The sequence below is a fragment of the Sarcophilus harrisii genome, chromosome 2, assembly GCF_902635505.1.
Source record: "Sarcophilus harrisii chromosome 2, mSarHar1.11, whole genome shotgun sequence".
Taxonomy (NCBI): Eukaryota; Metazoa; Chordata; class Mammalia; order Dasyuromorphia; family Dasyuridae; genus Sarcophilus; species Sarcophilus harrisii.
The window spans coordinates 485260431-485286677 of record NC_045427.1 but is presented as its reverse complement, the minus strand read 5'-3'; the positions used below and the strand labels follow the sequence as shown (position 1 = coordinate 485286677).

The 26247-nt window shown below is 40.3% G+C and overlaps 3 protein-coding genes and 4 non-coding genes across 12 annotated transcripts; 2 read left to right on the top strand and 5 right to left on the bottom strand.

The window, feature by feature from the left end:
• The first annotated feature begins 16 nt into the window (after nucleotides 1-16).
• On the top strand, nucleotides 17-5018 carry LOC100923826 (surfeit locus protein 1). Of its 2 annotated transcripts, XM_003757465.4 has the most exons (9): nucleotides 17-135; nucleotides 521-584; nucleotides 2633-2763; nucleotides 2865-2947; nucleotides 3435-3626; nucleotides 3789-3861; nucleotides 4043-4205; nucleotides 4643-4724; nucleotides 4811-5018. In XM_003757465.4, exons 1-9 carry the CDS (start codon nucleotides 61-63, stop codon nucleotides 4869-4871), a joined length of 924 nt encoding a protein of 307 aa, XP_003757513.2. In that variant the 5' UTR covers nucleotides 17-60; the 3' UTR covers nucleotides 4872-5018. The 2 variants fall into 2 exon arrangements, with proteins under 2 accessions (XP_003757513.2, XP_031810774.1); XM_031954914.1 differs by lacking the exon at nucleotides 521-584 and having other exon boundaries at nucleotides 52-135.
• A 312-nt stretch (nucleotides 5019-5330) lies between these two features.
• Nucleotides 5331-9155, bottom strand: RPL7A (ribosomal protein L7a). The gene is made up of 8 exons (XM_031954917.1): nucleotides 9016-9155; nucleotides 7839-7959; nucleotides 7357-7506; nucleotides 6829-6969; nucleotides 6525-6604; nucleotides 6101-6231; nucleotides 5657-5726; nucleotides 5331-5491 (listed from the first exon to the last, which is right to left on the bottom strand). The coding sequence occupies exons 1-8, from the start codon at nucleotides 9016-9018 to the stop codon at nucleotides 5387-5389; spliced, it is 801 nt and encodes a 266-aa protein (XP_031810777.1). The 5' UTR covers nucleotides 9019-9155; the 3' UTR covers nucleotides 5331-5386.
• On the bottom strand, nucleotides 6317-6394 carry LOC111718560. The gene has a single exon (XR_002769086.1). It is a non-coding gene; the product is annotated as a small nucleolar RNA SNORD36 (small nucleolar RNA).
• Nucleotides 6699-6774, bottom strand: LOC111718557. The gene has a single exon (XR_002769083.1). It is a non-coding gene; the product is annotated as a small nucleolar RNA SNORD36 (small nucleolar RNA).
• Nucleotides 7039-7112, bottom strand: LOC111718562. The gene has a single exon (XR_002769088.1). It is a non-coding gene; the product is annotated as a small nucleolar RNA SNORD24 (small nucleolar RNA).
• LOC111718561 lies at nucleotides 7572-7648 on the bottom strand. The gene has a single exon (XR_002769087.1). It is a non-coding gene; the product is annotated as a small nucleolar RNA SNORD24 (small nucleolar RNA).
• Nucleotides 9156-25336, top strand: MED22 (mediator complex subunit 22). Of its 5 annotated transcripts, none has more exons than XM_031954919.1 (5): nucleotides 9156-9305; nucleotides 10389-10520; nucleotides 17055-17135; nucleotides 18974-19182; nucleotides 23841-25332. In XM_031954919.1, exons 2-5 carry the CDS (start codon nucleotides 10398-10400, stop codon nucleotides 24037-24039), a joined length of 612 nt encoding a protein of 203 aa, XP_031810779.1. In that variant the 5' UTR covers nucleotides 9156-9305; nucleotides 10389-10397; the 3' UTR covers nucleotides 24040-25332. The 5 variants fall into 5 exon arrangements, with proteins under 5 accessions (XP_031810779.1, XP_031810782.1, XP_031810780.1 ...); XM_031954922.1 differs by lacking the exon at nucleotides 9156-9305 and adding an exon at nucleotides 9488-9695 and having other exon boundaries at nucleotides 23841-25336; XM_031954920.1 differs by lacking the exon at nucleotides 9156-9305 and adding an exon at nucleotides 9713-9900 and having other exon boundaries at nucleotides 23841-25336.
• The last annotated feature ends 911 nt before the right edge of the window (nucleotides 25337-26247 follow it).

Below are 26247 nucleotides of genomic sequence, written 5' to 3'. Positions count from 1 at the left end.
GTTCGTCTCTTTCCCCTCGCCCCGCGAGCCATAACCCCGGAAGTAGTTAATGCGGTTGTCATGGCCGCCAGGCTGATGTTCGTCCGAGTAGTTGGTCTGAAGAGGGTCCCGCAGCGGCGGGTTCCCGAGGCGCCGGTGAGGGCGGAGCCTAGTCCGAATTCAAGCTGGGGAGGACGAGGAGGAAGGGGCGCAAAGAGAAAGGGGAAAGGAGGAACCCTGCGCGTTTCGGGGCAGGGAGGGCGGTAGCTTGGTCCCGGGTAGTGGCAGAGCGTCCCGAGGTGCTAGCCTTGAGTGTGTGGGAAAGGGCGGAAGCGTACCCGCACGTTCCTCCCATTCTGAGGCTGTGCGCAGCATTCAGCCCCCGTAGCAAGCCCGGCGCTCCCGAAAAGGGGGAGCTGCTTTCTCCGATTCTCGTTTCTAGAGCGTTCTCTTTGATGTCGTTGGAATGGTGCGTGTTGTGGTTCTGGGTCTGCGGACGGAGCTGACCTTTCTGTGCCCTCTTGTGTCCCTTTCCCCGCAGGACCTGATTGGCCCTTTCCGAAGTAGCTTCCTCGGTGCTTCTAGCCTGGGCAGGTGGCTCCCAGGTGAGGAGGGAACTTGGTGTAGGGCACGATTTTGTGGGGAGCCGGGACAGCCGAATGCCACCTAACGCTGCCACCTGAGGCTGACCCTTTCTCTGAAATTACGTTTCCTCGGCTTTAAGATAAAAGGGTTGGAAGAAGAGCTAAAGTGACCTCCCACACCCTTGTAGTCTGACTCTTGACTGAGCTTTGCGAGTTTTTTTCAGTCTTTTAAGTTTAATTCAGTTTCATGTAGCTTAGAACTTATGTTCAGGGCGCTGCTAGGAACTAAGGGAAGGTAGATGGTTATATTAACGTAAGGGAATATGACTTACTATCAGTGAATCAGGAATATTGGTGTTACCGTTGGTTTGGGCCTCGAAACCAAATTTGAATCGAACAGTTAAAAACAAACATACTGGATCCTACTCTGTAAAAACTTTAAAGATACTTTCACCTCCACTGTCAATACTAATAATAAGCACTATATTTTAAGAATATAAAGAGCACTGGTATAAAACTCAAATAGAAATAATCCCTGCAGGCTGCCTATTGACTTGGAAAAACTGGAATTAACATCTATCTTGTATTGTTATTTTTTGCTAAATATTTCCCAATTACATTTTAATTTGTTTTTGATTGCACTGGGACTCCACACGAAGGACTTTGACATTTCAGACCTAGGCAACATTTTTTCTTCCCATCTCTTTTTTTTAAATTTAATATTTTTATTTTCTTTAGTTACATATAAAACAGTATTTTACATTTGTTTTTAAAACTTTTTGAGTTCCACATTCCCTCCCTTCCTCTCCACTCCCAACTCACATTAAGGCAGTTGTGTTTATTCTGTATTCAGACACAATCAGTTCTTTCTTTGGGTATTTATAGCATTTTTCATCATAAACCCTTCAGAGTAGTATTGTATTGCTGAAAATAGCATTCACAGCTGATCTTCTCACATTACTAATTACTTTGTACACAGTACATCTCATTTTGAATTCATGATTTTTCTGAGAGCATCCTACTCATCATTTTTCACGAAACAATACTTCATCATAATCACACAATTTATTCAGCTATTCCCCAATTAATGAGCATCCCTTCAACTTCCAATTCCTTGTCCACAGAAAAGATCTGCTATATATACATATTTTTATATATAGGTCCTTTTCCTTTGCAAGGCATTTGAGATTAAGTGACTTGCCTAGGGTCACACAGGTAATATTAAATGTGAGGTCAAATTTTGAACTGAGGAACTCTTAACTAAAGGACTGGTGCTCTATCCACTGTGTCATCTAGCTGCCCTGTCCTTTTTCCTAGTAGTGGTATTGTTAGGGCAAAGGATATGCATAATTTTATAACCTTTGGGCGTAGTTCATATTTTTTGGTCATTTTATCAGTTGAGGAATGATTTTTTTTATTTTTTTGCTGAAGCAGTTTGGGGTTGTGACTTACCCAGAGTCATACAGCTAAAAAGTATGTCTGAGGCCACATTTGAATTCAGGTCTTCCTGACTTCAAGGCTAGTGCATTATTCACTTCACCATTTAGCTGCCCCCAAATGGCTTTTTTTTTAATAATTTTTTTTGCTGAGGCAGTTAGAGTTAAGTGATTTGTCCAGAATCACACAGGTAGGAACTGTTAATTATGAGACCAGATTTGAACTCAGTTCCTCCTGACTTCAGGGCCGATGCTCTATCCACTGTGCCATCTAGCTACCCCCTATTTTTTTTTTTTTTAAATAAAATTCATTCCATGCTGTATACATTTGAGAAATGAGGGCTTCATCAGAGAAACTTGCTCCAAAATTCTTTTCACAATATAACTATTGCTAACTATTTCCCCTTTTATTCTATTCTCTCCTTTTACCCTGACCCTCTTCAGGTGTTACAGACCACCCTCTTCTCCAGTATGCCCTCTCTTCTATCACCCTACCCCTTTCTTGTATCCCCTTCCCTTCCTTTCCTGCAGGGAAAGATAAAGGGAACAGGTTAAAGGTAGAGGTGGCAGGAAAAGTTACAGGTAACAGTCCAAGTCAAATTTAATTTGCCACGATTTATTGGCTTCTTCCAGAGGCTGTTGGGAATTCAAACAGATGCAGCATCTCTACAACAGCAGCTCCTGCTAAGTCAGAGGAAGATTTGTTTTACAAGTGGTTCCTATTCCTCATTCCTGTGACTGCCTTTGGCCTGGGAACATGGCAGGTAATGACCAATATGTCTTGTCTTTAGAGTATTGAAGCTCTTGGCTCCGCTGCTTTTAACTCATGTGGGTATGCATGGCATACATGTGGTTACTCACACAGGTCCAGCGTCGAAAGTGGAAGCTGAAGTTAATTGCAGAGCTGGAATCAAGAATTGCAGCTGAGCCTATACCTCTTCCTGCAGAGTGAGTAGTCATTCATCTTTTGCTTCTGGATTCTGACCCTGACTAAATGACTTATTCCATTAGATGTTGGTGGATTGTGGCCTGGTGCAAATCCATAGAATTTCAGAGCAAGGTTCATGGTTACCTAGTTTTGACATCCTTGTTTTAGAGAAAAAAACTCAGGCCCATAGGGACAAACAGCTGGTTAATAGCACAGCTATCTTCAATTCATCCTTATGCTATGCTGACTGATGGAAACCATTCACTTAGGTTATGACTTAACATTAAGTCATCTAAGTCAATTTTGTCTGTAATAAGTCTGTAAGGGAATCTTTATTTCCTTTCCCCTTGCTGAGCCTTTGAAGCTCAAGCACTTACCCTAACAAAAAAAAAAAAAAAAAAAAGAGGCTCAAAGACCTTCTTATGGGGGAAATGATGTCCAAACAATTCCTTGGAAGGAAATTTTGCCAAAAATCACTCTCTTAAGTATTTTGTTGCCTTCCTACAGTCCAATGGAGCTGAAGGACTTGGAGTATAGACCTGTGAAGGTCAGGGGGCATTTTGACCACTCCAAGGAACTCTACATTTTGCCTCGAACCATGGTGGACCCTGCACGAGAGTCCTGGGATTCAGGACGAATGTCCTCCACATTGGAAAGTGGTGCCAATGTTGTTACTCCTTTCCATTGTACTGATTTGGGGTAAGTCGAGTCGGCAACTGGGTCAAGTTAATGGACTAATTTCCCCATTTCTCCCTTAGTCCTGAATCACCTGAGATAATAGAGCTAGTTTCCTAGTGCTTGGGAAAGTACTTGACAATTGGCAATTGTTTCATAGTATTTTTTCTTCCTGTAAAACTTTAGGATCACAATCCTAGTGAATAGAGGATATGTTCCTAGGAAAAGAATAAATCCAGACACTCGGCAAAAAGGCCAGGTAAGGATAACTATATCCTCTACATATAAAGGGATTTATCTCACCAGGCTATTCACTTATGTTTAAACAGGGTTGAGAAAAATCGTCCTTTAAATGTCAGAGCAGCCTTAACTCAATAGTGAAGCATTTTGAAAGAGGTCAAGAAAACAAAGTAAATGATAGCATTTTTTCTTAAAAATAGATCGAGGATGAAATTGATCTCATTGGGATGGTGAGATTGACAGAAACCCGGAAGCCTTTTGTTCCTGAAAACAAGCCAGAGAAAAACCGATGGCATTACCGTGACCTGGAGGCTATGGCAAAAGTCACAGGCGCTGAGCCCATATTCATTGATGCCAACTTCAGTATGTTGGGAATTGGGAGTAAATGGTGGCTTGTTGTTTTTCATTCCTATAATTCTTTCCCTTAAGACTTAATTTTCACAAGGTTTTTCCACAGGCAGTGGACTTCACTGTTGCATTAAAATTCTCTCAGGAGGAAACTTGTAATTGGGGGGTTAGATAGATTTACTTTCTCTAATAATTGACATGAAGCCTAGAAGAAACATTCTGGACCATCCAGTGTAAAGGTCTTTCCAATTCTTAAAAGTAAATCACCAAAAATTGCCTAGGGGGAGAGGGCAGGATGTAGGTTTGTATAAGTATAGAGTTTGTTTTCACCAGTTCAAGTCCATTGTGCAATGTAATTTAAAAATTGATTTGGATTTTAAATATATATATATTTCATTTTCACTGCTTAAAATACATAACTACCAAACACTGTTGATTATTCTTGTCTACAGAAAGCACAGTCCCTGGAGGGCCCATTGGTGGCCAAACAAGAATAACCTTGAGGAATGAACACATGCAATACATCATCACTTGGTAAATTATTAGATCACACACAAGAGTTTAAACATGGCTTATATATTGTACTCTAATTTTTCAGGACTAATTACTTTCCTTAACAGGTATGGACTGTCTGCAGCAACATCATATATGTGGTTTAAGAAGTTTATTCGATTGCAGTAACAGATAGCAGTGAAGAGTGTGGGCATGTAACCATGGACAAACATAGAAATATCCTAGGTCAATTTCAAAGTATTGATGTTTTGCTTTTAATAGCATCTGCAATTTGTAAATATTTTTAAAATTACAAATAAAGACTCCTTTAATACATCCTTCTAATTGCTAAAGTGATAACTTCTCCCCTACTTGTCATTTGAAATTCTTGACCATCAGACCCTTCTTCCCTTCCCAGTTACAAGATCACCATTTCCTCCCCTCAGTTCCAGCCCATGACCTATTTGGTATGTGGAAACAGACACAGTTCATGCATCATCATGAACTGTTATCTTCATGAACTGCATTAAATGCTTATTAGCTCACAAAAAGTGGGTGGTGCTTTATAGCACTAAGATGGTAGTTGGGTCCCCCCCATAATTTTCTATGTACATATATATCACATAAAACATTGTATTTTATGACCACTCATTTTCATTTTGTTTATATTTTTATTTTTATGTAGGGAAAAATCAAACATACATTTAACCCAATTTGGTTGCAAGTTCCTTAGCTTTTGCCTTTTCCAGCTTGGCAATACGAGCCACTGATTTTGGACCCAGGACATTGCCACCCCAGTGACGACGGATCTGAAAGGACAAAGGAAATAAAATTAACTCCTCTATATTACACAACACATTTCCCACCCCAAAGAATTTTAAAGCCTATCAAAAAAATTTCCCTCAGAAAGATGAACATTATGTATGGTGATTAAAAAAAATTCACTTAGCCTTTAATGGAGAATTAGTCCTTACCTCATCATATCGGTCATTGTAATTGGTTTTGATGGCTTCTACCAGCTTAGCTAGGGCTCCTTTATCTTCACTGTTAAGAAAAATCAGAAGAATTAACCACAGAATCCCTTCACTAGATAATTCACCAATTGTCTTATGATACAGAACCTTTTGTCTCAGAATCAAAATTACTACATGCTATTTTCAGGTGAAGAAATTCTGTACACATCATTGTCAAAAGGTTCAGAATAAGAGTGAGTCTCTCATCCTTATTCTTTTTAAACCCAGTTTGACACCAAATCCCCCATGTTAGCAATTTTCCTTGAGCTTTCAAAAGTGAAAAATGCCAAGCTACAACACAACAGTAAATTGTACCACTTCTTTTAGGATAGGACAAATTTAAGCCCTCTTCTCACAAATTGTTTTGGATTTAAATAGTTAAATTATTGAACAAAATATACTTACGGGTTAACCTGTGTGAAGGCAATGCTTGTGCAAGTCTTTCGGTGGACTAAGCGACCCAGTCTGGCTTTACCTTTGATAATACAGTAAGGAACGCCCATTTTTCTGCACAAGGCAGGTAGGAAGACCACTAGCTGAAAGACATATATGAATAATTAAGTCTATAGAGTACTTAACCACACAGGAGGTGTGGAGGGGAAAGAGTATAAGTCTTTGGCATTTGCTCAGGGTTAAAAAGCTCGTATATTTATTCTCCATGCTATTAATTCAGGTGAAGAAATTCATACATCATTGCAAAAGCCAAAAATTCCATTTGCTATGGGATTTCAGTCCCTTTAAATACTCCAGGAAACTAAACACAACCACATTCAACGTGACTGACTTAGAAATAAAAAATTCCAGTATATCTCCCAAGCTCAGAACTTACCTCAATGGGGTCCACATCATGTGCAATCACTACCAACTGTGCTTTCTTGTTTTCTACCAGGGTAGTAACAGTGTTAACGCCTAAAAAACAACCAGAATGTGAATGGCTTCTGTTAGACATTTATTGCTTTCTTTCTTACTGATCAAAAAAAAAATAAATCATGAATCTTCAGCTATGGCTCAGGGTTAAAAAGCTCGTGTATTTGATCTACACAATTATTTCAGGTGAAGAAATTCATACATCATTGCAATAGCTTGCCTAACATTCATGTACTAACCAACCAGTTTTAGGTTGACTAATTTACCTGCTCTGAGGACAGGTGGTCTCTTAGTGGGGACATCTCCTTTGCCTGCAGCTTTTTGTTCAGCCCTAGCCAGCAGTCTTTGCTTCTTTTCTTGCTTTGTCTCAGGTCTGTACTTATGAGCTAGTTTAAGCAGTTGAGTAGCTGGAACAAGAAGTTTGTTGGTTAAGATACTGGTTTTAAAACAACTATTTTTGTATTCCTTTTATTTTGTGCATCAGCGATCTTGGTGGTTAAATATGTAATCACTGCTATTCAGATAGCAAATATTGTAATCATCATCTGCACATTCCTCCAGTTATGCCAGAAATTAATGGCTTTTAAGTCACTTAAAAAAAAAAAAGATCCTAGAAACAAATAAGGGAGATATTAACCTTGACATCAGAACACTTACATACCATATGTACATATACAAAACCCTCTTTCCATAAGCAATTTGGCAAGTTTTAGGCATACTTGTGTTAGAAAAATATCAAAAACCTATTACTCAATTCTTTTAGAGAGTAGGAAAAGCTAGAAGTTTCTCTTTACCTGTCTGACGATCTAAAGCCTGGGTGAACTGGTTGATTGCTGGTGGTACTTTCAAACGTTTGTAAAGGATAGACCTTTGCCGCTGAAGTCTGATGTATCGAGGCCATTTGACAAACCGGGTAAGGTCCCTTTTGGGCTGGATGTCCTGACCTAATGAAAAAAGTATTGTGAAGCTTGCAATCCTTAATTCAGATCGTTTTAAGTGACAAACAGAGTGCATCAGTGATCTTGGTGGTTATGAACTGTCATCACCATCATTCAAGATAGCAAATATTCTTTTCCATCATTTGCACAACTGTTAACTCTCGGGGGAGTCTATTACCAGTACCCTGTCTTGTTACAATGTTAACTACCAAGTTCTTAGATTGTTTTCTCCAATTCCCATTAGTATTTATGGGTTATTCAAACTTTTGCTTAATAGGCCAGTTAATGCTTTAGCATATTAGAGTTTACCCACACACCACACGGTTAACATCACTTACCAATGCCAAAGTTTTTAGGCCGCTTCTCAAACAAAGGATTGACCACTTTCTTGGCCTCTTGCTTCTTTACTACAGCAGGGGCCGGAGCCACCTTCTTCCCCTTGGCCTTCTTCCCTTTTGGCTTAAAAAAAAAAAAATCCCAGTAAGCCCTCTCAGCTGTACCTCTTTCCCATACACCCTTGACTCTGAGGTCAGAATAAATAAGTTCAAATTCCACTTATATCTCTGGAGAAAAATACAACCTCCCTAATTTTTTTTTTTAAATGGACTTGGAAGGCATGGCCTTTGAGATTTTTTTCTATCCCATGGCCTATGATTCTAGTCTCACTTTTTGTTCATAATCTGTAGTATAAAGCACACTTCATAGGATCGAGCTTTTAACCTCTGCTTCCAGGAAGGACTTTTGCAAAGTTGCAAGCGATTTGTCCATCTCTGAATACAAAGGGAATGGGGGAACCAAAGCACCCAATATTGTGACTCCTCCAAGTCTGCAACGCCAGCAGCCTAACAAACGCTACTTGCTTTAGCAAGAGAACTGGATAAGCCACCGAGCAAGGAAGCATTTCCTACTACCATGGGAACTGGGCTAAAAGCTTCACCGGCATCTCACTCGGTCCTCAAACAACGTGCAAGATCCGTGCGCCATCGCCATCACACCCTGTCCGAGACCCGGGGCCACCAGACCACTTCTGGCTGGCCCCCGACAAACCACGAATCTATATCCGAGTTTTCCTACCAGTCAGTCGTCAGCCTAGCTGAGGCTACATTTTCAAATCCTTCCTGGGGTGACGCGCAACGATACAAGCCCAGTTCCCCGGATGCGAAGTCCAACCAGCCCACTCCCGCTCCTTACCACCGCCACGAAGGCCCAGATACGGGCCCGTCGTGCAACCTGGACTCGAGGGTCACCGAGGGCCGCCAGCCAGCCGGCACCGAGAGGGGCAAGCCCCTCTGCCACGGTGTCCTGGCTCGGGCCCGGCGGCCTTACCTCGGCCCGAAAACCGCCCTCCCTCCGTCCCTGTTATAGTCGCTTCCCTCATTCCGCAACCCCAGGTCCTCCGGAGGGACCCTCTGAAGCCTTCCCAGACAGAGGCTGCTCTGCTGCGGCCCGCAAAGGGAGTCGATGGAGACGGATAGAGTTAGACCCAAGGTCCCGCGAAAAAGCAGAATGGCTCACCATCTTGGCCGGCAGAACGAGAAAGGAAGAGAAGAGACTTGTGGGTAATATGTATTACGCCTCAGCTCTCGCGATGCCTCGCCCATGCGCGGGATTTACGGTTTTTTTTTTTTGGTTTTTTTTTTTTTTTTTTTTTAGGATTTGTGGGAAGGAGGCGGTCTTAAAGGCCAAAGCGGAAATTCTCCTCGCTTCTTCCGGGCATAGCTTTTAAAGTGATCTCTGCGCATCTATCTTTGGTTTAAGAGAGAGCTGGGCTGAGGAAGGCAACTTCCCACTCCCAGGGGAGACAGGTAAAGGCCCCCGAAGGGTCCCTGCTGGCAGCTGCACCATCATTCTCGTTTTCTCCGTCCGGCTCCGCAGCCCCCTGGGTCCCGTGCAGACGCGGCCCGTTCCTCTCTGTTCTGCCGGCCGGCGGCCTCGTGCCGGCGGCTGCGCCTGCTGGTCTGCGTCCCCGAGCCGGGGGGGCGGGGGGGGCGGGGCGTGCCTCCTGAGGACGGGCGCACTCCTTCCCCCTCCGTCCTCCTCTGTTTGTGCCCCCAGCGCTCTGAGTGCGTCCTCTATCAGGCCGGCGCTTGGTCTTTTTGCATTGGAGTAGGACTTCCCATTGCGAACGGATAGAGAAAGTGGAGCCCGACCCCGCGTTTCCCAGCGGAGGAAACGGGCGTAGACACGCGTGTCGGGTTGGTTGGAGGCGGTTTCCCAAGCCGCCTCGTCACCCTCGCTCTCGTTTCTGTAGCTCCTTAAAGTTTAAAGTGCCTTCCTCTCTATAACCCTGAGAAACGGCCACTGCGGACACTGTCCTCACCCCCATTTTACAGATGCAGAGATTCGAGGGCAAAGAGCAATCATTAACTTCTTACTGACTGCGGACAATCGACTGATAGTGTAATGAAATCATATTGATCCTCGAAACAATCCTGGAAGCTAGCTGCCGCTGCCCCCGTTACAGATAGTAAATATCTGAGGCCAGATTTGAGCTTAGGTCTTCCTGATTCGGAAGCTTTTCTAGTGCATCACCTGCCTCTATGATTAAGCCCGCTTTACGTGCGAAGAAAATAAGACTCAGAGTGGGACTGGCGACAAAACTCTCACCCAGGGTGCCGTCGGAAGTCGGTATTTTGATTGAGTGCTGCAAGGTGACACCCTTTGAATGGACTGGTCTCCGGACTCCAGTTCCGTGGCACCTTGTTCCTTTTTACTTTAGAACTTTATACATTAAAAGAGTGGGGAAAGGATCTTATGTTCATATGTGTCTAAGACTGGATTTGAATCCAGGTCTTCGTGAATCTCAAGTGCAGTGCCCCAATCACTAAACTATGTGCTTCCACTAATACTAATACATGATTAATCTCTTCTTTGACTTGCCTTCCTAGGATAATGCAATGGCCCAACAAAGAGTCCTCCCTCAGAGCAAAGAGACCCTCCTTCAGTCCTACAACAAGAGACTGAAAGATGATATCAAGTCAATCATGGATAATTTCACTGAGATCATAAAAACAGCCAAGGTAAGTAGAAGTAAGGGAGCTAGCTTCCCACCCATCTCCCATCATACTTTATAAAAAGGAAAAAAGCAACCTGTTCTAGTAGCAAAGTTGTTCTGAATTTTACAGCACTGGTGTCCATGTATTATGTTGGGATTTGGAATGCTGAATTATTCTTGGTTCCTTTCCTTAATCTGTTTTTTGTATAAATAAGAAGAGTTGGAAGGTGAATAAGGGAGGACAGAAAAATGTTGGAGAATGTAGTATTTTGGATTAGTATCTTTTAGGTTAGGAAAGAATTGCCATGTATATATACCTTAGAGAATTGATTGTCTATTTCCCTCCTCCTCCAAACTTCTAAACCATCTTCCTCTTTTTTTTTTTTTCTTAATATTTTTCTTTTTTTTTTTTTCAGATTTTTAAACATTTTTATTTAAATTAGTGTTCCAAATTCTGACCCTCTGTTCCTCCCTCCATGAGATGATAAGCAATCAGATGTAGATTATACACATGCAATTAATTACGTAAAATATTTCCATATTAGTCATTTTGTAGAAGACTCAAAAGAAAGTGAAAAACAGCATGTTTCAGTCTGTACTCAATTATTTCTTTATCTGGAGATAGAGAGTGTACTTCATCATTCGTCTTTTGAGATTATTTTGGATCATTGTATTGCTGAGAATAGCTTAAGTCATTCACAATTCTTTGAAAGTGTTGCATTTACTGTGTATCTCATAATTAGTGTTCTGCTCACTTCACTGTACATCAGTTCATCTGAGTCTTAACAGGGTTTTCTGAAATCATCTCCTTGTCATTTCTTATAACAAAATAATATTCCATCACAATAATATACTTGTTTAGCCATTTCCCAATTGATAGATTTCACTTTGATTTCCAATTTTTAGCCACCATAGAAAGAGCTGCTATAAATATTTTTGTATAAATAGATCCTTTTCCCTTTTTGGTGATATCTTTGTAATAGAGACCTAGTAATGGCATTGTTGGATCAAACGGTAAGAATAACTTTATAGTTCTTTGGGCATAGTTCCAAATTGCTCTTTAGAATGGTTGGATCACCTCACAACTTCATGTATTACATTAGTGTTCCAGTTTTCCCACATCCCCTACAACAATCAACATCTTCCTTTTTTGTCATATTGGTCACCATGATGGATGTGAGGTTGTACCTCAGAGCTGTTTTAATTTGCATTTCTTTGATCACTAGTTGTTTACGAACATTCATGTGAATATAGATAGCATTGATTTCTTTCTTTTTCTTTTTTCTTTGCTGAGGCAATCAGGGCTAAGTGACTTGCCCAGGGTCACACAGCTAGGAAGTGTTAAGTTAAGTTATTTTAACAGTCTCATTGTCAGCCATGCTCCTTCAGTGTCAGATGTTTCTTAAATCTTCTCCTTTGTTTTGAGGTTTTTCTGCCTTTTCTGTTTCTCTCTGATGGACAAGGCGATTATGGCTCTTTGGCACCCATCTGATTCCTTCTCCACCTGTAGAGATACAAGCAAACCCTCTTCCCCAAGCATTTAACCTATCTAACTCTCTTCTATTTACCACTTTCTGGATCTCTCCACATCACCTGGCGATTATATAAAGATAGTGGAGCTGTTTGCACTGGACACTGCCCTGTTGTGTTAAAAGGCCTGTATTCTCCCCAACTGTAATCCTGATTGCTTTTCTGTTGATTGATGACATCAGAGTCCTGAATTTCTAAAGACTCTCTAGGTGTAACCTCAGCTGCTATCATGCCCCACCTATCTTTTGATTGATACCTTGGATCTGGGCCCTGCATCTCATTTCTCTGGGTCAATCTACATTCAGAGGCCCAGTGAAAGTATTTTGGACATGGGGCTTTGGGTTTTATTCTCTCACCCTGTCTTCTCACTCTGTCTCCATATCTACATTGGGCTCTCAGATGTCCTATTTTTCCACTGAAAACATCGACTAGTTTCTCTAGAAGTCCCTTGCCAAGAGGGACCCTGTCTTTCCATGTTCATCATAGTTTGGGTATAATAAGCATTTGTGCCCACTGTGGCACAGCGCCTTATGATCTCCTCTAAAGGAGCATCTTTGTCTAGTCTCCATATAATTGTTTTGCAAACTTCATTGGCATTTTCCTTAGCCAGATGTCTGGTCATTATTTCTGTGGCAGCATTTATATTTTTAGAAATTGAGTTTAGATGAGAATTATAGTATTCACCAAGTTGCTCTTCCACTAACTTCCACTCATTTGGATCCAATTCTTTTTCTATAGAAAACCAAAGAGATGTGTACTGTACAGTTTTTAAAAGATGAACGGCATGCTCCCAGGTTATAATTAAACCTTGATTGGTCTCTGAACATTTTCCTTGAACAGAAACAGAAGGCTGTTTTCTAAACATCTGTCCCATCTTAGCTGAAATTCTACTATAACTCTTTTAAAAAAATTTCTTTGTTGTAATCACCCTAATTTCTGGGTTGAGGAGACTTTTCCACTGGATCAGAATCGGAGGCTTTTCCACAGAAATCCACTGAAGGGCTTGTCAGTCCCACATTCAGGGTGCCAAAATGTGGTGTTTTTCTTCTTTAAAATATAATATAATGGTTCTCTCTGTGGGCAGGTTTCTTGGGGAGGTTTTCTGGAGGCAGCCTTAGTTTCAGTTAAAAGTAATAATCACCCAAATGCAGCCAGGTGCTAAAAGTTCAGATCTTTTATTGTCTCCGATATAGCCCAGTTAGTTTTTCTTAGAGGCCTATCTCTCTGCTTGGTTTTAAGAGCCCTTGCAGCTTTGTCCTTTGCCTCTGCTTTCTTCAGCCTCCAGCCAGCACCAAGGTGAATGATGCAATGAATCTCAGGTGGTAAAGATTCCAACACAACTGAGTATTATAATCTCCACCCTCCCTTTTTCTTTTTCAATTAATTAATTAATTTGTTTTTTCGTTTTTTTTTAGCACATATTGCTTTACAAATCATATTGGGAGAGAAAAATCAGCACAAGGGAAGAATCCTGGGAGAGATTAAAAAAAAAAAAAAAAACAGAAAAAAGAAGTGAACATAGCATGTTGATTTACATTCAATCTCCTTAGTTCTTTTTCTGGATGCAGATAGCATTTTCTGCCCAGAGTCTATTAGGATTGCTTTAGATCATTGAACCACTGAGAAGAACCAAATCGTTCATAGTTGATCATCTCAATCCTTATTGTTATTATGTATAATGTATTCCTGATTCTGCTTGTTTTGCTCAGCATCAGTTTATATAATCTTTCCAGGCCTTTCTTTCTTTTTTTTTTTTTTTAATAGCCTTTTATTTACAGGTTATATGTATGGGTAACTTTACAGCATTGACAATTGCCAAATCTTTTGTTCCAATTTTTCCCCTCCTTTCCTCCACCCCCTCCCCCAGATCGCAGGATGATCAGTAGATAAAAATTAGATACACAATAAGTATACATGACCAAACCGTTATTTTGCTGTACAAAAAGAATCGGACTCTTAAATATTGTACAATTAGCTTGTGAAGGAAGTCAAAAATGCAGGTGGACAAAAATATAGGGATTGGGAATTCGATGTAATGGTTTTTAGTCATCTCCCAGAGTTCTTTCTCTGGGTGTAGCTGGTTCAGTTCATTACTGTCCCATCGGTTGATCTCATTGTTGAGGATGGCCAGGTCCATCAGAATTGGTCATCATATAGTATTGTTGTTGAAGTATATAATGATCTTCTGGCTCTGCTCGTTTCACTCAGCATTAGTTCATGTAAATCTCTCCAGGCCTTTTTGAAATCATCCTGTTGGTCATTTCTTACAGAACAATAATATTCCATAATATTTTTCCAGGCCTTTCTAAAGTCAGCTTGTTCATCATTTTTTATAGACCAGTAATATTCCATTACCTTTATATACCACAACTTGTTTAGCCAGTCCCCAATTGATGGGCATCTACTCATTTTCCAGTTCTTTGCTATGTAATTCCCTTTTTCAAATCAGAATAAGGTTTAAGCTTTGCCTGCTAACCCCATCTCCATCTTTTCCCCTCATAATAATAGCTCTTCCATGTCTTTTATGTGAGATAATTTGCCCCATTCAATTTTTTCCCTCCTTCTATCAATGCAGTTTTCTTTTTCACCACTTTCTTTTGTTTTTTTTTTTTTGGCAGGTATCATCCTACCAAAGTCACCTTATTTTCACAGACTCCATCTTCATATAGTCCTTTTAATTGCTTTTATAGTAATAAAGTTGTTGAATTAGAAATATCTTGCAATTTAGAAATATAAATAAATTAACCTTATTGAATTTTGTGTGTTTTCTTTCTCTTATTTCTTTTTTGCCTTTTCATGTTTCTCTTGAGTCTTGTACTTGGAAGTCAAGTTTTTTTGTTTTTGTTTTTGTTTTTTTTTTGGCTCTAGTCTTTTAACTAGCAATGCTAAAAATTTTGTTATGTATTTGTTTTTACCCCTGAAAGATTATATTCGGTTTTTCTGGGTAGGTAATGTGGAAGCTGTGTAATCCTGACTGTTACTCCTTGATATTTAAATTGGTTTTTTTTTTGGTCTGCTTGCAGTATTTTCTGTATGATCTGTGAGTTGTGGAATTTGACTCTGATGTTCTTGGGAGTTTTTACTTCAGGATCTCTTTTAGGCAATGATTGGTGGATTCTTTCGATTTCTTTTTTTCTTTTTTGCTCTTTGGTTCTAATGTATTGAGGCACTTTTCTTTGATAATTTCTTGAAAGATGTCCAGAGTTAGATGTTTTTTTAGTGGAGTGTTTTTTTTTTTTTTTTTTTTTTATGGCTATCAGGTAATCCAATAATTTTTACATTGTCTCTATTTTTCAGGGCAGTTGTTTTTCCAATGAGAAATTTCACATTTTCTTCTATTTCTTAATTCTTTAGATTTGTTTTATTGTATCATGATGTTTCATAGAGTCATTAGTTCCACTTGTCACTTGTTCAGTTCTATATTTTAAGGACTTATTTTCTTCTGTGAGTACTTGTGCTTTTTTCCCCATTTGATCAATTTTATTTTTTAGGGAGTTATTTTCCTTAATAAATGTTTGTATATTTTTTTCATGAATTTTTTATATTATTCTAATTTCTTTTTCCAGCTTTTTGTCTACTTCTCTAATTTGCTTTTTAAAATTTCTTTTAAACTCTTCCAGGAAGTTTTTTGGGGCCTGAGACCAAATTACATTTTTCTTCCAGGCTTTGCAGTTGCTGTTTTGACATTATTGTTCTCTTTTAAGTTTATGCTTTGATCCTTCATATCACCATAGTAACTTTTTAGAGTCAAGCCTTTTTTCTTTCTTCCTCCCTCCTTTGCTCCCTCCTTCCCTCCCTTCTTACCTCTCTCCCTCCCTCCCTTTTTTCCTCCCTCTTTCCCTCTCTCCCTTTTTTCCTACCTCTTTCTCTCTCTCCCTTTCTTCCTCCCTCCCTCCCTCCCTTCCTTCCTTCCTTCCTTCTTTCCTTCCTTGTTTAAATTTTAAATTGTTAAAATTTAAGTGCTTGGGGGGATGGTGGGGGGAGATCTGGTACTGTTGTCACTGCCATGGCAGAGCTATTGGTTAGCACTATTGGCTTATGCTAGGGGGAGGGGAGGGTCTCTGGGATGTGCTGTACTGCACAGACTTGTCTAGAAGGCTGCAGATTTGAAGGAAGGTACTGCCTCACTAGTAGATTGCCTCAGGCTTGGAGCCTTACTTCAGCCTCCTTATGGTGAGGCTGGCTATGCTCTTGGATCTGCTCCCTTCCCATTCCAGTGAGATGGATCTTTCCTCCTGTGCTGATAAACTGCTTCCTTACTTTGAGATCAATTCTGAGGCAGTTTTTTCTGGTTCTTTGGAGGGAAATTTGGTAGGACAATAGTGTCAACTTCAAATAGAAGTGGAAGATCACTAAACCATGTATAACTGTCCCAGCAGGCTTCATATTAACTTAGAAATCACATAGTAATATTGTCTGTGTTTTATTGCAGTTCTCTTTTATTTTGTTAAATATTGCTCAATTGCTTATATGATTCAAGCCATATTCAGTAGTGCCTTTTGAGGACATTTTTTATTCAAACTGAATTCTCTTCATTTCAGTTCAATAGCACACAGGAATATTATGTTGTCATTACCATCATCGTCATCATCATCATCATCATCATCATTATTAGAACAGCAGCTTAGGAAATGAACTCTTATCTCATTTCTTTGCCTGAGCTCCCTTTTGGACCAAATTATAATAATTTAGTTCCTCTGTGCACAGCTTTTCCTTTCTTTTCTGCCCACCCCTTCTTTCTGTGGGGTAGATGGGACTCAATGCCAGAGACTCACTTTACCTGACCTTGTGCCATGAGGTAGGAAGAGGGGATAATTTTCTACTTAGCCCAGAATTCTTGGGATGGAGAGAAAGGTATCACTACTTTTCTGGAAGCCATGAATCTTCCTCTCACTGTAAGTGTTTTTTGTTCCCTGCCCTTCATCCTTCCCCCTCCCAACTATGTCCCGAGAAGTTTATAACAGAGTCTTGTACTGACAAGAGACATTGGCTTACACATTGTTAACAATTGTTCTTATTTCTCCTCTAGATTGAAGATGAAACTCAGGTGTCTCGGGCAACTCAGGGTGAGCAGGACAATTATGAAATGCATGTTAGAGCTGCCAATATTGTAAGTAAGCCTTGTTCTTCATTCTCCCTCCCTCTTCTGGGTCTTGCTTTGAGGGACAGAAAACAACTACAGCAATTTCTGTTTGCTTCCCATAGGTCATACCCATATGGGTTCTGTCTCTTTTCCATCACCACTACTTCCCTATTCAGAGTCTGAATTTGGGCCATGCAATTGCTAGTCCTCAACCCTTCCACTGTATCCCAAGGAAATACTTTAGCTCTTTGCAATCAGTGCTCCAAAAAAAAGGCCAGGTGAAGTATAAGAAAGAAAAAAAGCTCCAAATCTCACATTGGTCAATCAGATCTTTACTGAGCACTTAATTATTCAGAAAGTTCTGTGCTAAACATTATGAGTATTATAAATGTGAGACCAAAACCCTTGCCCTCAAAGACAAGACATATATACCCCATCCTCTCATGTAAAGATAATCACCAATACTAATGTTCCCTGAACCATACAGTTAAGTCTCAAAAGAGTTCAGGGAAGATAGACATGTCCTGGGATCCAGGGCTGTTGGGGAGTGCTTTCTGATAGAAATGAGAGGCAAGCAAGGACTTTGTTATTATTGTGTTAAGTTTTATTTTAAACTTTAAAAAAAACTGCATATAACAGTTCAATTTTGCATAGTCTCCTGGTGGTTTTTTTTTGTTGTTTTTTATAGATAACATTGTTTATGCTTCTTGATGTTTGTTCAGTTCATCATTGAAAGAAAAATTTTTAAATAAAACATAAGATTTCAGATAAACTGAGGGAGGTACGAACGAACATTATTGGGAAACATTGTGAGTAAAGGCACCTAGATGAGAAATCCAAGGACTCACATTCAGGTAACAGTAGTTCAAAGTAGAGCTTTGGGAAATGAACTTGTAGAGATAGAAGATATCCAGATTATTTAAAGCCTTAGGGAACATCAGGCTAAGGAATAGCCTTCATCCTGTAAATGTGAGGATGTATTAAAATCTTTGAGTGATCTAAGCAAGTTTCATTTCTCAGTGCTTCACCTGTTCCCAGAAACCTCCACAAATAAAAACTGGCTTCAGTCAGGATCTCTTGCAGTAGGATATTCTTTTCTTGGTAGCTGGTGCTAAAAGCTCTTTGGTGCTTAGCAAAACCTCTTTTGCCCTGAAATTTTATTATCCAAGATGGGGAAAGAATAGTTGGCTATGGAATTTTTCCTTGTGAAATTGGACTCAAATAATTAAAGCTATTGTTGGAAAATCAGAGAGCAAGAGGGAATATAATTTAAGAGTAAATGTGTAAACTCATGGAGAAACATTTACTTGTTAGAACTTCCTTCTATACTTTCCCCATGAAGTTTAAGGGGGACAGCTTTAGCATACAGCAGGTTAGATATATGGAATTCATCCTTGGTGCCTCAGTTTCCCTTGTTGGGAAGGGCTGTGAGGTGAATAGAAAGAGATGAGGAGCTAGGTTGTAAGCATCAGACACATTTGTTTCAATCTAGCCTTTATTAAGCACCTGAGTTGGTGCTAGAAAACTGGAGGTGAAAAAATCTGGAGTGTGGCCCCTACTGGGAAAAAGCCATTCATCGCCCCATATAAAAACACACACACACACATAGTAAATGTTCACACAACACATGTGTTTATATGTCTGCATTAAGTATATTGGAAACACAAAGCTTATAGTAGCTAACCTTGGTAAGGGAGGTGCTAGCAGCTGAGAGGGATCAGGAAAAGCTTCATGTAGAAGGTAGCACTTGGTCTTCCCTTTTATGGAAGTAATTCTGAAAACAGATCTCTGTCCAGTCCCCAAATTGCTATTTTTCTAATCTTCCTAAACCCCCATCTCCCTTCTTATACATTGACATTCCCAAGGTGCGTGCTGGAGAATCCCTGATGAAGCTCGTGTCTGATCTCAAGCAATTTCTCATCCTCAATGACTTTCCCTCAGTGAATGAAGCCATCGATCAGCGCAACCAGCAGCTTCGGGGACTGCAGGATGAGTGTGATAAGAAGCTCATTTCCCTTCGGGATGAGATTTCCATTGATTTGTATGAGCTGGAGGAAGAGTATTACTCGTCCAGGTACAAATAGGGCTGTGTACTCCAGAAGCTTGTGAAACTGCCTTCTCTTCCTTTTTCATCCGCCTCTCCCAGAGAGCAGGCAGCAGGAGAGCTGACCCAATCAGGGACTTAGGAGGAAGCCTTTGGTTCTTCCTACAGCTGTGCCTCCCAGGGTTACTGGCCTTCTTGACTTTTGTGGGGTTTTTTTTTCTCACCCTCATGAGATAATCTCTTACCCTGGAAGCTCTATGAAAGCCAGTAAAGATGGCAGTAGTCTTTGGCCCCCTAAAAGAAAAATTCATTTCTTCTTTGGTGACCCAAGTACCTATTCTCTCTGGGGAAATCATTGATGCCAAAGTAAATGGAGATTAAGCTATAGGTGTGGTTACTCCTCTGTCCTGGAATAACTGATCTCAAAACAAAGGTAGCTGGATGAGAGCATTGTACCCACTATAGATTTTTGAATATCTACATTTTTGCTTTGCTGGTTTTCCACAGTTATGCTCATAGAATCTTTTGTTGTTGTTGTTGTTGTTGTTGAGGCAATTGGGTTTAAGTAACTTTCCCAGGATCACACAGGTAGGAACTATTAAGTGTCTGAGGTCGGATTTGAACTCAGGTCCTACTGACTTTAGGGCTGGGGCTCTATCCACTGCACCACCTAGCTGCCCCCTCATAGAATTTGAAGAGTGTCAGAATGGGAAGAGACAAATCTTCAATCTCATTTAGTACAACCTATTTATAAAGTGGAAAACTGAGTCTACAGAGGAAAGGGTTTGAGTAAAAAATAAAATCTGTGTCTCTTGGGGCCCACACTACCCAAAGCTGCTTTCATAAGTTAGCCTTTCTAATAGGATAGCCCATGTTAATTCTACATTGTTTCAATTGCTACTCTGTTATGCATTTAAATAGCTAATTTTCCTTTTGATAGACTGATTTCTCTCAGCCAGCTAATCTGCACTTGTTTTCTCCCATGTAGGAGATAGGTGCTCAGGGAACAAAGACCAATTTAAACATTATCCTGAACTAAATAAAATTAAGGAGACAGATTGGATTCAGGGTGAAGCTGAGAATAATAGTAGAAAAAAATCTCCAGACACAACACTGCATTTCAAAGCCCAATCTTAATAATTTGGGGATTACTTACTTTGGGAATTCTCTATATTACTTAAAAGTCATAGCATGTCGGAACTGGAAAGTCATCTAGCTCTGGAGTTCTTCACTTTTTTTTTTTTCTCATGGACCCCTTAGGCAGTCTGGTAAAGCCCTCGTGCCCTTTTTCAGAACAATGTTTTCAAATAAAAGAAGAAATTGTTAAATTCTAGTTAGAGATTAGTGAAATTAAAGATGTAAGTTTTATCCTCTAATTCACAGCTTCCCCTGAAATCTTTCCACAGTTAATGGACCCCAGGTTAAGGCTCTCCTCTCCTACTTTTCTCCTCTTCCCCCTCCCTCCAATTTAGCTCAATCTTATTTTATTGAGGTGAAGGGAGAAAAAGTGAATTGTTTCTGTGCCCAGTTCACAAAGCTGATGAAATCTTCAAATTTATCTCTAAGTGGCTTTATGCCTTCTTTTCCCTCTTTGGACCTAGCAGTGCCTTTAAAATAATCATTTTTGCACCAAAGAGGCTCGTGAACCTAGTTTGGAGAGGTCTAATGCCAGATCTGGCTGTGGATTTAAAATGTATAGTTGAATCTCCTTGTGACTCTCATTTCCTTAAAGAGGCTCAGCTTTGTGCCAACTCTTAATTGTCCTGAATTATTATAAATACTTGAAACATAAAGTAAGAAATTTAGCATTCTTGGAGCCAGAGATTATTTGGAAAAAGGACACCAACCACAGCTATCATTCCATGCCAAGCTTTTTATTCCACCCCTTCCCATCTCTTCTGAATTCTTAGGATCCTTGCCCAATTTTGATCATTTCACCTGGTTCCTTGAAAGAAAAGACAATTGTTTGTCCTCATGTTTCTCTCCTTATTTCTCACAAATATTTTCTGGTGAAATTCCTATATTGAGCTCTTAGGAGTAAAAAAGATGATTTTTCTCTATGGTAAGAACTCCATGACTTTGGAGTAGGGGAATTAAATGACCACAAAATTATAGACTCCTAGAATGTCTGAGCTAGAAGGACCTTTAGAACATGAAATGTCAGCTGTAAGGAACCATAGAGAGATAAGAGCTTCTATATAGCTCCTTCATGTCACTCATGAGGAAATTGACCCACAGAAAAGTAACTGATTCATGTAGTGAGTGAGTGGCAGGACCAGAATCAGAATGCAGGTCTCCTAACTCCTAGACCAGTGTTCTTTCTATTATTCATATCCTATCCTTGTTATCCTAATATTAAACATTCAGTCAGATTTATTCTCCTCTCCCATATTTAACATGCTATCTGATAAGATGATCTCAGCTCAAATTCCCAAGTGCTTTAAACATGTGAAATCCTCCATGACCTCTCCCCATCTTTCTTCCCCAACCCCTTGAAGTAGGTAAAATGTCTCAACCTGTTTCTGGAAATCCCAGAGTGCCTTAATGTTATGGTGGTTAGGATAGTGATTGTGGTAAGAGTAAGTGGATAGTCCCCTGTTGGAAAGGATGGTCCCTCCATATCTTTTCCTACCAGGCGCCCTCTTTTAGGGTACTTTACAGCAATTCTAAGGGGGCAGATTGATGATGATGATGCTTATTTTGAAACTGTCAGTTGTATCTCTATCTTGTTAAATATTTGAATCTTATCCTTCTTTATCCATTTTCCATTTCCCCGATCTCATTCCCATGTAAATAAAGTTTTAAATGTAAGCAAACTGGGACACCAAGCACCTCTCCAAATGTTTTCTCCATATGAGCTGCTGTTTCTGTCACCCCTGCTGTGTTCCCCTTTTCCTTTCTCCTCTCTTATACCCACTTTGCCACGTCTCCCTATTGTTTGCTTTTTTCCTTAGCCTGACTCTCCAGCTTTTTTCCTTTGGAGTGTCCCACTACTCCATGTTTGTGGTGGGCTTCCAGGGTTGGGGAGCCAGATAAAGTCTAGAAGAAGGGAAGGCAGCATCCAAGAGTCATGTAGGCATGGGAAAGAGATGAGTTATTTACCTTTTCAGAAACAGCACCTGTTTTGCCCTCCTCCACAATCCTCCCTCTCCACTTTTTTTCCCTACCAGTTAGCCGATTCCAAGGTTTGTCAGATAATCTGGTAGAAATTACCAGGTTTGGGGAAATTAAAGGTCCAAAAGTGATTAGATTTCTTGCCCAAAGATCAAGAGTTCAGGTCAAAAAAACAGCCAGTTAAAATAAAAATGTTCTGAGAACTTAGTCGTAGTTATTTATCATTTGGAGATAGACTGACATTTCTCATTATAAAACTGGGACCAAGAAACTTTGTTTTTGACTGACTGAGGTGAGAGGACCAAGTACTGGGACCTAGAGCTGAAAGGGGCCTGGAGATCATTCAGGTTCCTTCTCCCATTTTACAGATGAGGAAACTGAGGCTCAGGAAAGTTTTTTTTTTTTTTTTATATACTTTTTGTTTTGGCTTACAAACAAACCTTTTTTGTTGTTCAGTCATGTCTCCTCTTCCTAACCCCATAGTATTGTCCATGGGGTTTTCTTAGCAGAGATATTGGGGTGGTTGGCCATTTCCCTCTTCAGAGGCAAACAGAGATGAAATGACTTTACCCAGAGAGGAAGCGTCTTAAGGTCTTCCTGATTCCAGGCCCAGAGCTCTATCCACTGAACCACTCAGCTGCCAGACTTGCCCCATGTATGAAGTACAAATATTACATGTAAGAACCCTCAGGGATGTAGCAGATTGTGGCCGGACCTTTTGAGCTCTAGCTTGAAACCTTCCAACCGCCCTCACCCCTCATTCAGGTTTTTGCTGTTTCAAAGTCATAGCAAGAACTGTTGGCTTCCTACAAATGGGTTGACCTACAGGTACTGTTGTAGCCAGTTATGCAGCTGCCTTAATGGAAGGTCTTGTGCTGTGCTGTGCTTGTCTTTAAAAACAAGAACCCCTATCTATGTGATTCGTGCTTTCAGAGAAGTGATAGAATCATGGATTTAGTCAGAAGTTGTGGAGCCTTAGATCTAGATCAGGGAGGATTTCCAGGAGGCCACCTAGTACAAACTTCTTTTAAAGCAGAGGAAACTGAGGCCCAGTGTCTTGCCCTTAAGGTTACACAGGTAGAGAGTATCTGAGGTAGAATGTGAACCTAGGGCCTCTGATGCTTTCCATAGTATCACACTTCTTCCTATCTTGCAGGACCCAGGAAATTCATATTTAAAAATAACTGATAGACACAAGCAAAGCAATGAATAAATGGACATGAGTGAGTGAATGTGTGTCTTTCCTTGACTTTGTGATAGTGGGTCCACTTTAAAGAATCCTGCAATAAATCTTTCTTTTAAGCAGGTAATTATCCTGTTTTACACCGATCCCGAATATTTTATAATCAGGTTTATTTAGGGTGATGCCATTTCATGAAGGCCAGGATCTGGGAATTAGGTGAGTCAGGTTTGGGTGGGTAGGGATTTCTTCAAGGATTGGTACTGTTTTCTAAATGCTCTGCTTCTGTCTTGCTTTTTTCCCCCCTCCTTTTATTTCCCTTTCCCCTGCCTTCACATCTCTCCCTGCTCCTGCTGTCTTTTTTCCTGGGGTTTTTTTTTTGGCTATGAAAAAGCTACAGTCTTTGCGACACAATTGATCTGCCCCTGTGTGAAGCCTACTGGAGGCAGGACCTCACTTCATTCTCCCCTGATGGCCTCCCTGCACCTCTGCTAGTGTCTCCTGCAGAGCCTGGCACAGCCCCTCTGCAGGGGACCACACCAGTGCTCCCTCACGTCAACGGACCTGGCCCTGGTCCCACAGAGCATGCCTGACCAGGATCCAGTCGTGATGCTGTCAAAGGTGCTTGCCGCTGACTCCAGCTACCACAGCCAACAGCTGTCCTTTTGGGCACAGGGTGCCACTTGGAGAGCAACACGTTAGTATTTCAGTCTGAGACTTCCCTCTCCTTGTTCCCTCTCTCCTTCAGCCTCAGGGATAGATTCCAGGTGCCCAGACTATCCGCTAAATTACCCTTTCTTTTCTTGGGCCTAACCTTTCTTGGGTAAAAATCACCTTTTTCCTGAAATTAGAGTTAAACCATAGGTATTTTGGGAGAGGGTTAGGGAATTTGTTAGCCTGAGCATAGCATTAGGCAGAGCACTAATTATTTCCTAATAATTTCCCAACACTTTGAGTTGGGAAAACTAGGCTGCATCCTCAGCTGTTCAGGAGACCGTTATTCATGAAGTCTTCCTCTTCCTCCACTCTAGCTAATTTGAGAACAGTAGAGTTTATGAGGAAGATAGCTCTGGAGTTCATCCTACACTCAGAAGTGTGAGTGTGAGTGAGTGTGAGTGAGTGTGTGTGTGTGTGTGTGTGTGTGTGTGTGTGTAAGTAAGGGGTGGGGGACCATGAATACTTAGATCTATAAATAGATATAGAAAAAAAGTGGCATTAACTTAAGCAGCACACATAAAAGCCACATTTAAAACTGACTTTTGTGGGGCAGATTTAGCTACTGTAAATGAGAAAACCAGCTTCATCTCACAAGATAAATACTTGACATGGTCACTTTTTCCATGGGAAGTTCTACATTAAAGGTGACTTGAAATGTTGCTGTTTCCTGGATCTTAGGTGAACAGAGGGACTGGATTACACTGTCATGTACCATTAATTTCCTACAGTGATTCTTTATTTTTGTAAGTAGAATGTTGAATAAATAAATCATGGACCTTTGGTGATTTGTCTTGAAAAATATCAACTCACAAGTTGGGAGAGTATGCCTGTTTGTCCTCTAACATCAGAGGTGCACTTAGGACCTTGGGAGGGGAGCAGAAAAGAAAATAACTTTTCCACTGTATCATCTGGTGAAGAAAGAATGGGTGATACTTAGTTATCTGAAGGGAAGGGGCTCAGTCAACAATAAAATAAAAATAAGTGCCTGCTATGTGCCACATACTGATAAAGACTGGGGATTCAAAGAAGGGAAAAGATAACTGATCTTACGGAGCTTACATTCTGGATGATATAAATTAGGAGACTGGTTCTAAAAAAAAAATTATTGAACATAGAATGTTAGAACTAGAAAGAGCCTTGAGCTTATCTATTGACTAAATTCAGTCCAAGCCAATTATTTTACAAGCTAAGACAAGTTGTCCGAGATCACAGAGTGAGGAACAGCCAGGATTGGAATCCAGCTCCATCAATCTTAGACTTCCCAAGAAGGAACAAGGTTGGTTTCCCTTGTTCTGTGGATGGGACTTGTCTCATAAACCAGATTATAAACCCCTTAGGGTACAAAGAATTTTACCCCAAATTTAAGAAAGTTAACCAACAGTAAAATTAGGAAAATAATAAGGAACACCTAATAGTTGTCAACCTAGATAGGGAGAAAATCATATTTGTGATTCATCACTCAATTAATCAACAATCATTTTTTAAAAAAATAATTATAACTTTTTATTGACAGAGCTCATGCCTGGGTAATTTTTTACATTATCCCTTGCACTCACTTCTGTTCCAACTTTTCCCCTCTCTCCCTCCACCCCCTTTCCCAAATGGCAAGTAGTCCTATACATGTTAAATATGTCACAGTATATCCTAGATACAATATATGTGTGCAGAATCGAACAGTTCTCTTGTTGCACAGGAAGAATTGGATTCAGAAGGTAAAAATAACCCGGGAAGAAAAACCAAAATGCAAACAGTTTACATTTGTTTCCCAGTGTTCCTTCTCTGGGTGTAGCTGATTCTGTCCATTATTGATCAATTGAAACTGAGATCTTCTCTTTGTCAAAGAGATCCACTTCCATCAGAATATATCCTCATACAGTTTTGTTAATCAACAATCATTTATTAAATATTAGTTTTATGCCAGACACTGAATTGGTCCCTTCAAGTTAACATTCTACTAGTCTTATATATAACCAAGCTAAGAAGTCTTGAAGGGGATGTTGTCTTGCCAAATAGTTACCATGTCTTTGACTAAGGGATATGTGGACTTGATCCACCTGTTGTAAAAAACCAAATCATGGTTTGTT

Coding starts and splice junctions, on each gene's coding strand:
- LOC100923826 (XM_003757465.4), top strand. CDS start 61: ATGGCCGCCAGGCTGATGTTCGTCCGAGTAGTTGGTCTGAAGAGGGTC. Junction 2,764..2,864: donor TTGGCCTGGGAACATGGCAG/GTAATGACCAAT, acceptor TTACTCACACAG/GTCCAGCGTCGAAAGTGGAA. Junction 3,627..3,788: donor TTCCATTGTACTGATTTGGG/GTAAGTCGAGTC, acceptor GTAAAACTTTAG/GATCACAATCCTAGTGAATA.
- RPL7A (XM_031954917.1), bottom strand. Junction 6,605..6,828: donor ACCACCTGTCCTCAGAGCAG/GTAAATTAGTCA, acceptor GTTGTTTTTTAG/GCGTTAACACTGTTACTACC. Junction 6,232..6,524: donor ATGATGTGGACCCCATTGAG/GTAAGTTCTGAG, acceptor TATGTCTTTCAG/CTAGTGGTCTTCCTACCTGC.
- MED22 (XM_031954918.1), top strand. CDS start 10,041: ATGATTAAGCCCGCTTTACGTGCGAAGAAAATAAGACTCAGAGTGGGA. Junction 10,521..17,054: donor AGATCATAAAAACAGCCAAG/GTAAGTAGAAGT, acceptor TTTCTCCTCTAG/ATTGAAGATGAAACTCAGGT. Junction 17,136..18,973: donor ATGTTAGAGCTGCCAATATT/GTAAGTAAGCCT, acceptor GACATTCCCAAG/GTGCGTGCTGGAGAATCCCT.